This window comes from Hesperophylax consimilis, chromosome 6 (genome assembly GCF_061612785.1).
Source record: "Hesperophylax consimilis isolate HC1 chromosome 6, BYU_Hcon_1.0, whole genome shotgun sequence".
Lineage (NCBI taxonomy): Eukaryota > Metazoa > Arthropoda > Insecta > Trichoptera > Limnephilidae > Hesperophylax > Hesperophylax consimilis.
This window is the reverse complement of record NC_142841.1, coordinates 22,441,476-22,457,684: the sequence shown is the minus strand read 5'-3', so window position 1 is coordinate 22,457,684 and position 16,209 is coordinate 22,441,476. Positions and strand designations below refer to the sequence as shown.

Below are 16,209 nucleotides of genomic sequence, written 5' to 3'. Positions count from 1 at the left end.
ATCTTGAAGAAATCCTAAAATGTTTGGTTCCCCTGGAGAGACGATGTGGCGCCTGCAAAGCGTTGCAGTACCTACTATACCTACTGCCGGAGAGCGCTCATTACACACAATTTCCCTTTTTCTATGGAAGAAATGAAAATCCCATTAAAATACCGACAACTTTTTATCTATGGTGGGTAGAACGCAGAGCTTTATCATATTTCAGGCGCTACATCATATTTCTACGCCACGAACTTGTTTCAGAACGTGTTTTAGTCTACAACAAAATATTAAATTATTTTTTCATAACAGACTAATGATTTTGTATAAATGTTTTGATGAATATACGAGTATGTATCGATATATTTTTAATCATTAAAATATGATTGTACTTCAACTCTCTTAGGTACTAGTTTCGGAGAAGTTGCCTTTAAAATCAATCGTAGAAGTAAAAAATATTAACATAATTACGGAAGTTGATAAAAAATATCATTCCTTCTGAAACAATGTTTTCAGCAACCATAGAAGATATTATGTACTCTGTACAAAACATATACTATATCTGGTCACTTTTATTCAATATACATTCACATAACTAAATTTACCAACGAAATAATTAAGTGTTATTTTTATTATGTATCATGTAAAAGCCCATCAAGTATTTAAACGCTTAATGGGCTTTTTATATATAATAATAATAAATACATTTAAAAAAAATGGTAGAGCCTGCTTTGTGGTAGATTTGCGAGATTACTTTTTTAGTTATTATTAAAATTGTAGCAATATCAATGCTTAATAATAAAAATTATAAATAAATAAAATAAAATAGTGATTTAATACATTTACTTAAACTACCCGAATTGTTAAAGAGATTACAAATTTGTGGTGTTTTATTATTGTTATATATACAGTCATGACCTGGTGAGTATTATTAATAATCTTATAATAAGTATTATAATTAACACTAGACTCGACACTCCACTAAGTGTAGTTGCTTCTCGCACTAATTTTAAGTACAATTTTTTTTCTCAGAGATTGCATTATGGGAAGGGGAATGAAAATTGCTCTGTCGACATATTCAACTTTGAGAATATTGCTTCCTTTAAAAAGCAAATATGCATTAATCATAACTGTATCAGTTTGTTTTTATGATTATAAGATTATTATAACTATTATGTACTTGTGTTCTTAATTAAATATATGTATCTATGTACGTAAAAGCCCAATGAACGTTTAAATAAAAAGGTATTAACTCGTTTCGAGAATATAGTTAGTTACTAATTACTCGTAGTGGGATTTGAACTCTATAGATCACCTCAGGGTTCTGGGTCAGTAATTGGATCAGTTCTACGGTGTTGTTTTAGTGAAAAATCACCTTCATTCGAAGGCTTATTTTATTTTTAAACTAGTTTTAAATTATGATTATTATAATTTTGGTATTATTTTAGAGAGTGGTGAAAGGGTTAGAGAAAAGGATGATATTAAAATGTCTGTAAAATTTGTAATAAATAAATTTTTAATAAAATATTTAACAAATGCGTTATGTAGGCAATTGCCTGGTGGTTGTAATAACTCAAATGAACAAAAAAACGAGCATAACCAAAGAACAGTTTGAATTAAATTCATAGAATTATTAGTTGAAATGGCACACCCTCTTAAAACTAGTTCCGATAGTAAATCAGCTATAAATAGTTAATTATACACCTAATATAATGAGCGTCAGAACTTACCGCCAGTGGAACAGTATTCCCCTATGTACCGCTTTGTGAGGTAGCGTACCGTTACCGCTGTAAAGAGAAAACAAACTGTTAATTTACACCGAAAGCTTCCATTAATAAGTATAAGGACGATAATAATTCATGTATCATTGATAGAGAGTAGTAGGTACTACAGATTAATGACAGCGTGCAGCGTCCCGGATTTATTAACCAATTTATTTTTATTTATATTTGGAAAATCATAAAATCACATTACAATATGTAATATATTACTTATTTACCATTAATGCATTATATTTGTGGGCTGGACAGATAAGAGAGGTGAACTAGATGGTTGAAGGTACCTAAATAGTAGGACTGGAGTGAGGGAAGGAAACAATAAAATGAAAGGACAGTTGTGGGAGAAAGTAATATACAGTAAAATGGTAAGACAGGAGTGTGGAACGTACCAGAGAGTAAAATGGACAGGAGTGGACGTACATGAAATGTTAGGACAGATAGTGGGGGGAGGTAATAGAGAGTAAACGATAGGACATGAGTGGGGGAAGGTAAGAGATAGTAAAATGTTAGGGCAGGAGTGGGGATATGTAACAGATGGTAAAATGGTAGGGCGGGAGTGGGAGAAGGTTGAAATTGATGGGGTTTAAAGCCGATCGTATGTAGTAAAACCGAAAAAATGCAATTTTTTAAATTAATTAAATTTTGAACAATCGGATGATGATGATAATGATGAATATAAGATATCGCTCAATCTACAGAGTTTTAATCGTCGGGTTAAAAAAATCACATTCATTGCTGAAAAATTAGTTCTTCCAAAAAAATTTACAAAATCGACGAAAAATTGGCTGTTTTTTTTTATTTTTATTCTACTCGGAACGTAGTCAGACTCAGCAAAGGTTCTCCTAGTGAAAGGAAGAACATATTCAGTATCTATTCTATACTTAAATTTTACATACCGTTTAAAAATGTCAAAATTACTTACGTAGTAATTAATAAAAAAAAGAGTATGCAAGGTGTCACGAAGATACGAAATCGTAATTCATACTTTGAGATTAGATGTGACAGGAAATTTTCTTAAGAGAGCAGAAAAAGGATCATGGGAGACGAACAATCTTTAACTGCCTACAAGCCATCACCATACCACGTAAACGGTATATTTTTTGTAGAAATGCCCGTCCATAGATACAAAAATAAGAGCATCAGCGGTGAACCAGTTGCCCCGCCTAACAAGGGGTCGTGACTCGGTGTGTGTTATTACAGATCTTCTTAGTCCGTCGTCACAGCCTCCTATCCATCACTCAGGTCCATTACAACTACGATTACCATCGGTTAAACTATGCCATGAGCTAATGGCCCGGCTTGTGCGAATGCTGTGTTTGCTGAGATGAAAGTGAACGTTTTACTCTGTAGTTAGTGTAATGGCGATTTTCATGAAAAATAATAATAAGATCATTTTAAAGTAATATATATATCAAATTGGAGGATATCAGGGTGAACCAAGAACTATGAAAAAATTCGGCATAACACACCTTCAAGGTTGTCATACTGTCTTCTGCGCACGCGTGATTAGAATTGGTAAGGTCACGTGTGCGAAATTTGATCCCGATCGCGTCGCTTGCCTTCCGGCTATTATCGTTTGCACCAAGGAGAAACGAAGAGTAGTGGTCTTTTTTTCTGGTCGTAGGATGTGAAAGGGGCTGAAATTCGTCATTGAATTTTATCACAATATGGGGACAGTGCTTTATCTCGTAAAAGTGTTTTTTTTTGTGAATCGAGATGTTTAAAATATCGAGATGTCTGGACCAGTATGAAACACGAAGGAGGAGCAGGACACCCATTAACCTCCACCCGGACGATGTTTCTAGCTAGTGGACGAGCTACCATCGGTGATGTAGTGTCTTCTTTGAACGTAAGTCTACGTATGGTTCTGCCTATCAAACGATTGACTAGCTGAATTTTGAGGTGATGGAATACACTGGGCCGCTCAAAGATGCTTTGACACAGACTTAGACGTGTAAGAAGTGCAAAAGTGGATTCGCGACCAACCGAAAATCCCCTCCTTGGAAGGAATTCACAAGCCTGTTGACCGCTGGACCAAGTATATTGACAATGGAAGAGACCATGTAGAAAACAATGTACATGTTATACCATGTGTAAATAAATTATTGTGAAACAAAACGTGTTGGAATGTTAAAATTATGTACCTTTTTAAAATAATGTCCTTATAATCTAACGACGTAATAGACCACATTGTTTCTTTCTGCTGTTACAAGAAAGATAAAATAAAAATTCAGTTCCAAACTTTAATAAAAATTTCATCTAAGCCTAACGCTAATTCCACTAGAATCTTGTAAGTCTTCTATTTTCAACAATGAAAAGTTAGTTTCCGGACACCGTACCTATATGAAACTAGTTGATCGATGAGCCGTGCATAGGTACCACTTGTAATAATTATGTACCTGAGACAACTAAGCGGTCATTATAAAGAAGAATCGAAATAAAACTGATCACTTAAAATTATTTTTATAAAAGATATTTACCATAAAACATATCGATCAAAATTAGATGACTAATCATAATAATAAATGCAACGTAATATACTACATAAATTTAAGTAGGTATGTGAATATATCACGACGAAGGAAATCCTCGATTCGTCCTTGGAGCGTAGTGGAATGGATCGTGATGGAATGCAACTGTCTATGGAATGAACTAAATGTCAATTTGTCAACAAGATGGCATGGGTACGTCGTGAGACGGGTAATTGGAATGTAGGTACCTACTCGTACAGGTATACACATACAGGTGTACAGGTATTCCGTGATGCTCGTGTAGACAGAATTCCTGCCAGCATTACTGGGAAAATGGACCGCATTTTGTAAGTGGATTACAGCAAGGTGTAAAGTTTAAAATCATGATTTTTTAATATGGTTTTTCGTTGCGTATTGAACAGCATGTTACTATGGTTGATATTAAATCAAGGATATCACATCATTTTAAAATATTAGTTCATCAAAATTAGATCAAAAAGCATACTACGAAATTCTGAAATAATTAAAATGAATGTGGTTTTGGTTAGTTAAAGGTTAAAGCACGCACCAATTTGAACTAATGTGTATTTTATAAAAGAACAGCATTAGTTAACAGCAGTAAATTTAGTTGTTAGATCTAAGATAAAATAAAAGCAATTGGGATTTATCAATGTTTCAGTAACCATTGATTTTTTTTAAGATGTTGAATACAATCGATAACATTTTTTACCGACATCATTCTCGTATATCAAGGACTGTTGGTTTTAGATATGTGTTTATCTCCTCTAGGAATAAAATCAAAGGATCATCTGTCTCTGATCCTTATCAGCCTGATTGGGCGTAATGTTATTTAAAGAAAAGATTTTATTATTAATTTATTAATAAACCGGTGGTTACTATGCAGCTTCATTTGAGTTTTTATTTTTTTTCTTATTGAACAAATGAAAAATATTGATTTTACCAACAGATATTTCGATGTTTCATAATCTATGACTAAAACTCGCGACAGCTTTCTAAAAATATTTGCAAATACCTACACATCCAATAACTGCGCCGCTTTTATGATTCCAGAGCTGGCTAGTAGAGAGTTTTTGCAGTTTAACAACAAAAATATCTGGGGAGGAATGCAGATTACGCCAAACTCTGGGAATTGAATAAAAATGCACTTTCTAGATGAGAAAAGTGTGTAGAAACTCATTAAAAAAAGAATTAAGGCGCGGAAGAATAAATTGAGGGAGATACAGCCGATTAATAAAATTGCACTTCGCGATCTGTTATTATGACCATATTCGGAGAGTCCGCCGCCATATTTTGTCACTGTTAAGAAAATCAAATTAAAAACTATTTTAATTTAATACTTTTGAAATTTCAGTAGTGCCAACCAAAAAATAAAAAGTGTTGCCATATAATAATAATATTTTTTTACAAAATAGTAAGGGGGCTCCGTAATGAAACGATGTTGACAGGACGATTTTTTCAACTCAACTAAAGTTCAACTAAGTCGGCATAGGAAAGGTAGGAATTGGGTCGGTGGGCAACAATAATATTCATAAAGGAGATCAAAAGGAAAGGTGTAGGTAATACGATGCCAGGTACCAACAGTACCTATTCTTACAATATTAAGATAAACGTATCATTAAAAAAACAGATATAATGATTTGGTTGAAACTGCATACAAGCTGTCACGTGATAGCTTTGTCGGACTACCTATTGTAAAAACAAGTGTGTGATTAGAATAATTACGTTTGTACAAATAAAAAATCTAAAAATTAAAAATACCTCTGCAGAGGAAACTTTTCTTTAAAATAAACCATGAAAATGTATTAATTTCAAGCGTGAGTTTGTAATTACTCCAAAACTAACAGTAGGAATTACATAACCATTAAAAATAAAACCATAAGATAATAAAATATGTACATTAACATATTTTGATAGTTGTTGTATTTAATGAGGTGTTTTGCGATGGCTTGAGAGATACCCCGACATATCGAAAAAACTTGTCTTGTGGCAACATGCCCGACTCCTTTATATGGAATGAGAAGAAATAATGTGAATCATCTGGTTTCCGAGGCATTGTCCGTATCGACAGCTCCCAGCTTCTTATAAAGCACCTTGTAATGTATCCAAAAGTTCAACTCGTAAAGTTCACGTGAAAATAACAACGAGCATACGATCAACTTCTTTTTAATCAGCGTTGAATTTGCATGTTGATTGATTCCACGATTTGAAAGGATAATGACACGATGCCAATGTACGATTAAAAATAAAATAAATTACGTAATGGGGTTATGTAAAAAGGAATACTTAAATTAAAGCATTTTAATTGATCATTCTCTAAATACTTTTAAACCTTTTGACATTTTGGTATGATTTCAGTATCTTTATTAATGTTTTATTGGTCGGTAGAGATTTTCAGGAGACCAAATGTCTACAGGTGTGGTCAGGATGAAAAAGGAAATACGACCTTTTTTTTAACAAGACGGTTTTTAAAACTTGTGATCTCTGGAATGCTGTGCCGTATCCTTATGTCCTTGTAAAAGTCGTGTCGTTTTTTGCCAATTAAAATCCTGCGTAATATTCTTACCAATTGTTGTCAAGTTGCAACAGAATCAGTAAGTAAGTTTAATTTTCACGTTTCCTAGAAAACTTTCAAACATCACTCTAATCAACACTAATGTTTCTATTTAGGATTTGAGCAATTCATCAAATTTCAAAGTTGATTTTCAGGATCTGTGTTGGTTCTATTCAAGTTCTGTTATTATATTATTACTGGTCAGTTTTTCACAAAACTTCCACAGAACTTGAAAAACAACTTTGAAATTCGATGTATTATTAATTTTTTAAACAACCCATCCTTGGCACGGGTTAGAAAAATTGAACAATTCTTCAAATATCAAAGTTAATTTTCAAGTTCTGTGTAAGAGTTTTTCGAGTTCTGTTATTATTTCAGTTCTGTCAATCAACTAGCCTATAATGATATAATAACAGAACTTGAATAGTATTTTCACAGAACCCGCAAGTGAACGTTGAAATTTGATGAATTGTTCAAATTCTGTAAAATAACCAAACCTAAGGATGGGTTGTGTCAGAGAATTTAAACAATTCGTCAAATTTCAAAGTTCATTTTTGTCTTCTGTGAAAGTACTATTCGAGTTCTGTTATTTTATCATGAGAGGCTAGTTACTTGACAAGACTGAAATAATAACACAGAACTTGAAAAAATCTTTCACTGAATTTAAAATTACCTTTAAAGTTTGAAGAATTGTTCAAATTCTCTGAAACAACCCGTCCTAAGTGTTTCAAAATATTGTAAGGTTTGTTTAAATTTCAAAAATGATAAATGGAAATGCAAAACATAAAAAAAACTCCGGTTCTGGAGAGAAAGATACTCAGAGTAACGCCCTGGTGTGAGACCATCATTCTCGAGTCGTGAACAGAAAGGACTAAAAATACCTAGTCATTTATCCTAGAAGATAGCTAACAGGAGTAGTGCAATGTGATATATCCCATAAATGTGAAGATAAAAGTTCAAGTAACATTTTCTGAAATGCCAGGTTTGTCCAACCTTCGTTTTATTCTTCAATATTCCCCATCATCCCGCTGTCTCTGAGCTGTACGATTAAAATATAGAGAATTCGGAATAACCGTTCATCTGCTAGAATTAAAATTTGTGATCTCAATCCTAAATACACGTAAACTATAGACCTTGACCATAAAAGCATTCATAAGTGCAACGAACAATTTTATTGCCAGAAATTTAAGTATTTAAGAAATACAGTTAAATTTATTGATTACTTTAACAAAATAATATACTCTGATTGAGTCAGAAATATTTAATGTTGTCGTATAACATTACATTCCGGTTACTGCAATAAACACATTGGGTTGATTGTGATATTATGACCCAAGTTCACATGGCGATATCAATACAAAACATGGTTTATTTATTTTGGAGACTATCATAATTACTAGGTTTATTATTAATATTATTATTCGATGTAATTTTTTGCATATCAATTTATCAATGAAAATACTACCCGGTTTCGTATTAAAAGTGTAAGTCAAGGCCGATATAAATTGATATCGATTGATTGGCCGAGAGATCAGTTGGAGAGGTCAAAGGGTCTCAACGCGGCAAAACCAGAGTTTGAAATTGGGCGGGGGTATATAGAATCATATAAATGAAATTGGGCGGGGGTATATAGAATCATATAAATAAGTCGTCTCAACACGGCATAACCAGAGTTTGAAATCGGGCGGGGGTAGGTATATAGAATCATATAAATAAGTCGTCTCAACACGGCATAACCAGAGTTTGAAATTGGGCGGGGGTATATAGAATCATATAAATAAGTCGTCTCAACGCGGCATAACCAGAGTTTGAAATCGGGCGGGGGTATATAGAATCATATAAATAAGTCGTCTCAACGCGGCATAACCAGAGTTTGAAATCGGGCGGGGGTATATAGAATCATATAAATAAGTCGTCTCAACACGGCATAACCAGAGTTTAAAATTGGGCGGAGGTATATGGAATCATATAAATAAGTCGTCTCGACGCGGCATAACCAGAGTTTGAAATCGGGCGGGGGTAGGTATATAGAATCATATAAATAAGTCGTCTCAACGCGGCATAACCAGAGTTTGAAATCGGGCGGGGGTATATAGAATCATATAACTAAGTCGTCTCAAATTCACTTACACTTTCTATTCCGGGACTGTTTATAAATAAGTCGTCTCAACACGGCATAACCAGAGTTTGAAATTGGGCGAAGGTATATAGAATCATATAAATAAGTCGTCTCAACGCGGTATAACCAGACGGGGGTATATAGAATCATATAAATAAGTCGTCGCAACGCGGCATAACCAGAGTTTGAAAATGGCCTTGAACGCCGAAACAACTGTCACAATAATACAAAATTAAAAAAAAAACTTGCAGAACTTAATAGTAACATTATTAAATTTGATTATCATAAAAAAAATAATAAATACAATTCTACGAGAATAAAACATAAACTAATAGATACCTAATAGGTATTTTTGAACTGGGTTCAAATCCATTATATTTTCATATGATAAGAATATTAACAAATGCGATTTGAAAAACTATACGATACGTACTAGGTAAGAACATAGATAATGCGTTCCAAACCTACAGTTATAAACGTTAACAACACAATAACTACGTATCATTCAATCACCATAATTAAAGTTGAACAATAATTATGAAATAGGCACGAATAAGATATGGCTACCTGGTCATCCTTTGACGGCAGAACAAACATATTATGTTATACAAGAACCCTATTCAAGTTTTCTAATCATTACTTACATAAAAGGTAACATTAGTCTGAGATGAGGTTTGGTTTGTAACACTAAGTTAATTACACGAAGCAATGGCGTTATATGCCCTATGACTTTTCAAAAGAGATTTCTGAAATCGTTTAGGCCGTCCAAAACGATATCGAAATGATGTTATAAACGCTCATAATAAGGACAAAATGATGTTTTGATTTTTTTTTGTTGAAAGTGGAAAGTATTAGCTAATTTATTCTTGAATATCTCAACATGGAAAAAAGTGCCAAATGAGAAGGTGCGAAACGCATCGAGCGCGCCGAATGTTGGAGGCAATTATTTACTGCAATCCACGAAAACCCTTAAGAGGAAGCTACAAGCCAAAAATGTGTATATTATTGGTATACCTTATATTGTGGGTATCGAATCGCTTGAGAAGTCTAGAAACGTTCGATTTCAAGCACAAAACTGTTTTTTTTTCTGTAAATAAAATTGTATAAGAAAGCAAAAAGTTATCAAGTGAAACTGTCACAGATAATCTTAGCAATAATACCGTGTTTTTAAAAGTTGTTTCCTTTATGCGTTCATACATTTCTATTGAAAAAATTTTTTTTTTAATAGTTTACATTTATATTTTTATTGAGTAATTTATTATTTTATTTGTATTCTACTCAAGCGAAACGATAGGAAAACATTCAATTTATCTATAGCATATGTTTTGATGCTCATTTTGTACACCAATTCGTTAGAAAGATTAATCAAATAGTGATTTGGCACTAAGCTTCGCCTTAAATATAGAGACAACACGACGAGACTAAGCTTAATATGTATTTCTTGGTATACGGTATAAAACGGCTACACCAAAACTACATTAAGAGGATTAACACTTGTAATACGGTTTCACTTCTACATACGTAAACACACACTTCTACACAGAGGACAGAGGTCACCGTATCGTAGTAGAGAACAAGGCGTAATAACTCAAAAAATTAATCACTATTGCAAACTTTGGCTGTACGCCACTGCTATAAACGTATGCAGGAATTATTTTTTGTTAATTAATTGCTTAGAAACACAAAGACGAATGCAATTGAATGTTTTCCTGGTTATAATGCAATGTAATATTATTATCTTTTGTCCACAAGTCGCAGCATTGTTTGAATCTTGATTATTAAATATAGTTTTCGCTTCGACTTTCGTGAGGAATAATCGCCAGCAGATAAGGGACTATGGACTATGGAGCCAGGTAAGCGAAGGAAGCTGGTACAAGATGAGGTATCAGATGGAATGAATGGAGACCATGCTTTGGCCGCACAATCTCGCTCGTGAATAAATTAAAGGAAATCCTACATTGTAATTATTATTATTATTGGCTTATTTCTGGACTTAGCAGTGTTGTTTTGCTATCGTCTTTAAGATTTTAAACGTTTCCGGTTTCTCACCCCTGGTACTCTTTCGCTGTGTGTAAATGGATAGACTCTGTGTTAATTATTGTTGAGTAATAATTAATAAATTATTACGATAATATCATGGCTCTCGAAGTTTCCCCCTTTATTTATAAACAAAGGAGAATTCAGAATAAGCAAAATTTATTTATATCAATAACTAGTAGGTACAACCTGACTTTGGACCAGGTTTCAGGTTTCAACACTCTTTTTAAATAGCTAAATAATATATTTTTTAAAAAATTTAATGAAGAAAAAAGACAGATATTCCCGGGTTACGAATGACCTGACAATATTTGAAGATATCCTACTACCACCACAATAAGCGGAAAATGCTGCTTGTGTTGCGATGGAGGACTTGATGGAGGAGCCAGTCGAGAAATTGAAATCACGATGTCTGGGTGGGACCCAAACCCGATGCCAACTCAGCTACTGACCGATCAGATACATATTTCAAAGCTCCATTGCTCGTGCGAATGGTTTCTATTTGAAAATAGTACCGTCAAATTAAGATTTACAAAAAGTTGTGCATGTTTCATTTATTTATTCATTTTCGGGAAATCAACAGTTTACATTTAATCAGTTTGTACATAAGTATTTTATAGCTAAAATAAAACCAATTATGGATCTCCTCCTTGTGACTTTACCTCTACTGACACAGCATAATATGGAATAAGTAAATTAAATTTGTGAGAAAGGAATATGAATTAAAACATTTATACAAAAGAAAAGATTATATAAAATGAAAAATTTACAAAACAATACATTTATAGCCATGGAGAGAGGTTGTAGATATAAATCAAATAATAATAGAGATATAAACATTATTCACAAACCTTTAGAGAAATACTCTTTTAATGACCTCTTGTATTTGGTAAGTTCGCAACTGAAAATATCAACCTTGGATAATACTCTATTGTAATTTATGTCAAAAGGTTGTCGTTCAAGAGCTTTTGTGAAACACACAAACAGATTTTCCGCTTTATACTGATAATACGTGAGTATAGTGATAATGGTGATAATTTTTCAGATTAACAAATGCTTATATTTATTATTATTCATATTGCGTTCAATTCCCAGAAGGCCATTTTAATAAACGCCTTTAATAATAATAACACAGTATTTATATGGCGCAGTTTTATGTTGTTTCACTTCAAGTGCGCTATAGGAATAGAAACACAGAGTTTCTTTATTAAAACTGAAATAGAATGTCTGTAGATGATGAGATTTTATAAAATACGTTTGTCCCATTCTAAATATTTTACCGGTAAACCGTTATTATTTTGCCACCTATCATTTCTCCTTGTAGGTACTCATTGAACTTTAAAAAGTTCAGCACATTAAGCCTTGCAAAACAATAGCAGTTAGAAGTTAGAAGTTAAACGCCAACTTATGTTAAATATTTCAATGACAATTTTATTCAATCCTTCGACATTCGTGCCTCGAGGGTTAAGGGTTCCTCACATTAGAAACGTTTGCTTTAGATGGTAAACAGAACGGCACTGGCACCGGCACGTTCAGCCTATGAGATAAACGCATCGGGCACGACCACCTTATTATGATAATACCCGCGTTTTGGAATAGCTGATAGATATCTAAATATCCGCCATCACGCAGTGGTAATGTAACTGGTCAGAAATTTCTTGAATATTTGGTGAAATAATTCAGAGATATAAAAAAGGTACTTACCTACTCCAAGAGACAGATTAGCATGTATTTTGAACATCTTGGTATCGTGTATTTTGGCTAAAATTCTTTACCAAACTGAATAATTTATCTTTTTAAATCTAAAGTTGTAGCAAATATCTAATACAGATGTGCTACTTTATTTCTTTGTGTTTTTAATTATAAAATAATTTGACAATTATTTGTGTTAATTAATGATAAACATCTTGGGGGTGAGGGCGTTCAACTAAAACCTCATAGAACACAAGGCCCGAACATTGAATCAAATCGGCATCCTAACTTGCATGAGAACCTCCAAAAAAGTATTTAAAAAATAATTATTAACCAAAACATTTAGATGTTTCTAATTTATCTCTCAATTGCTCAATCTTTGGTATGTAACAGAATCATATATATGTACACCTACACATATAGATGATCGAGAAGTTTCAATTGTTCCTATTATATATACCTATTGCATATTTTAATTAGTGTAACTCGCTCACCAAGCACAAGAACCAGTTTCTTTTTTGGCGAGATTATGATTATAAATATATTTGTACCCATATGTAATTAATATAACACCACTGTACCCACTTATATCTATATCAAATTAAAAAAATAATAAAAAAACACTTTAAGATGTTTTAATAAATAAGTATTTATTGAAAAAATAAATTAAGGCGATGCACTAAGTCGTGTAATATTTCAAATTGAACCGCTATCAATAACAACCCTTACGTAGATGGCGATAAGGTTTAAATTCCCGCTCAACACCATCCGCCTGTTTTGATTTATGCAAGAAAAAAACATAGCCAAAAAGTGCCTTTTATTTTATTTTGTGGATGTTCAGGCATAATTTAAGGCAATATTTAATTTTTTTTCGATCATTTTATAAATAACTTAATTTTGCCACATTATACAATAAAATCATAAGCGAAAATGGGTCCGTAAGTAGGAGATTTTGAACTTTAAAGCAGTTTTCATAGGCCTTTAATTTTTTTTCTGGGCTTATAAAAAGACTTATCTAAAAAATATTCGATTATTTCAAAGACCAAGATGTATTATACTCGCAGTATTTAATTAAAGCATCTGAAACATTTCTAGGCGACCAAATTTTCAAACCAAAAACACATGATTTTGCATTACTACGTATGGCATCGCCTTAAAACGATTTTTTTGTAAAATCCCAACAAGTTAAGAGGCTGCTTTGAATGAGTGTCTTGGCCTTGTTATCTAGGAGATTTTGGTTCAACACCCCCTCCATGGGCCTTAGTATTCTGTAAGAAAAAAAGACAATGGTACCTAATCATGGATTACATTAATAGAAAATTCAGTACCAATACCAGTGAAAAACCACAGGAACATCTGAATTCTTCACGTAGATATCAGTTTAAATTTTGAATATGACAACGAAAATAATTTTCTGTTGAAATATCATATTAAAGGTTGGTACTTTGTCGCTTGTCTGAAATCTTGACACAAACAGTTCCAATTTTGAATAAGACACAAAAATTCAAGTTCTTTGAATTACAGTTACGATCATAGATTCAAATTTATTTAAAAAAAATTTTTGCACCCATATATTTTATCAATGTGATGTTAATAATAAGTTGTGGTGGGTAGATGTCCCAAAAACTTTCAAAGAAATGTTAAAACCACCGCCTCCCTTCCCCTAGCCCACAGCCGACGTTGGGACCCCCCCATGTGAAAGTTTCAGCTACGCCCCTGTTATTATTTAATTAAATTTTTAATACTCTCGTTATTATGATGATGAGGAACACAGGTAGGAGAACGGAATAATAAAATGGCACGAGTTAAATATTCATGCGATGAAAATGAACTTCTATCTGCGATGATTTCTATGTTGTTCATTCGGTTTGTAGTTCTAGTATTAAAAATAAAATAGCCAGCTTCTGGAAGCAGCAGACCAGCGCCATCGAGTGGCTGTGGAAGTTATCAGATGTAGTTGCAAACGTTTGTAGCCTCACGGTCATATTATTATTTCCAGATAGATATGGAAATTACATGGAAATAAGATCTCAAGCAATGAGGACGAAGAATAATTCGAGTATGAGTTTGGTTAGCACCGGAATAATGTGAAGAGGATTGCGATATCGCTGCGATTGGAATTTAATATATTCTTATATGTTCAGTACATTTTCTCGTATTTATTTCTTTAGATCCCACTGAAAAGCATAATTGGATCATGTTACGCATAAGCCATCCAACCCACACATTGGCAAGCTGAGTTAATTGCAATTGAATGTTTGCGAATTAAAAAAATATATTATTACATCACTGTGTTAAATGGTAGAAGTAAGATGTTTATAAATACAGGGTTTTCCAATAAAAGGAGTTATTTTGATATTGAAAGAGCTATCCAGAGATGATTGATGATTTTTTATGGCCGGAATCGGATGGTATTGATCTGGACAACGTTTACTTTCAACAAGACGGCGCTATGCGCCACCCAAGTAACGAAACCATTGATCTTTTACGGGAAAAATTTCCGGACCGTGTTATCTCTCGAAGAGGTGATCACAATTGGCCACCGAGATCTTGTGATTTAAAACTTTGCGACTTCTTCCTTTGGGGCCACGTGAGAAGGTCTACGCCAACAGCCCAGCGTCGATTCAAGACCTCAAAGATGGAATTCGTGAGGCTATCGAGGACATAAGGCAGCCACTTTGCGATTTGGTTATGGAAAATTTCATGAAAAGGAAATGGTCCTGTAGGTGTGGTCGTGGTGGTCATTTGACTGATGTTATTTTTCACTATTAACGGCATACTTAATATCAAAATTACACCTCTTATTGGAAAACCTTGTATAACGATAGAGAACGATCATTGTTTATTGCGTGTCATATTCTAATTCTTGATTATTTTATCAATAATTTTACATTTTATAGGTTTGACGGTTTTAGCATGTTTATAAATCTGAAAAAAAAACATCCAAATATATAAATAAATCAAAAAGTAAAGTTTCGCAAATTGTGGGTTGGGTGGTTAACATAGACTAAATTAGACTAAATCAATGGTGGTTAATATATATATTAGGAAGCAATGGCGTGCATTCTACAAAGGCTGAAAACTGTGCCTCCCCTAAGAAAAACGACCTAAAAAATTTTTAAAGATGATGGAAAAAAATGCGAAAATTGAATGGGAAAAAATGTTTTTTTCCATGAATTTGGTTTGGAACATGTACACCAAGTTGTACACAAAATCAGCAGAATATAATAATATTTCAATTTACAAATATGTTTTTAATTTATTTTTATTTAATAATCAATCTACAATTCATACCCAAACTTTAAAACTATCCAGGGTTTACACTAGTCATAAATCAATACACGACACTGGCAGATATTATAACGTTGGTATAATCAAAAAGTCAATTGATCTGAGCTTCGTAGAAAATCTGCGTAAAAATTTAACGATATTATGAATCCCGCGTTTATTGTTATTGTTAATTCGAGATGATACTATAAAAACAGGAAGTATCTCGAACAAACAAAGTGCTGGGATCCAAGAGGTAAATAAATAGCAAATAAAAAAAAGGATGATTAGTAA

General features: G+C 33.0%; 1 protein-coding gene across 1 annotated transcript in view; it reads right to left on the bottom strand.

The window, feature by feature from the left end:
* LOC149423071 (ras-related and estrogen-regulated growth inhibitor-like protein A) overlaps window positions 1-16,209 on the bottom strand; it is a 318,583-nt gene that overhangs the window by 85,465 nt on the left and 216,909 nt on the right. Inside the window, exon 3 of the mRNA XM_089632840.1 lies at window positions 1,710-1,766. Within this exon, the coding sequence (XP_089488966.1) occupies window positions 1,710-1,766 (57 nt within the window). The remainder of the gene's footprint in view (window positions 1-1,709; window positions 1,767-16,209) is intronic.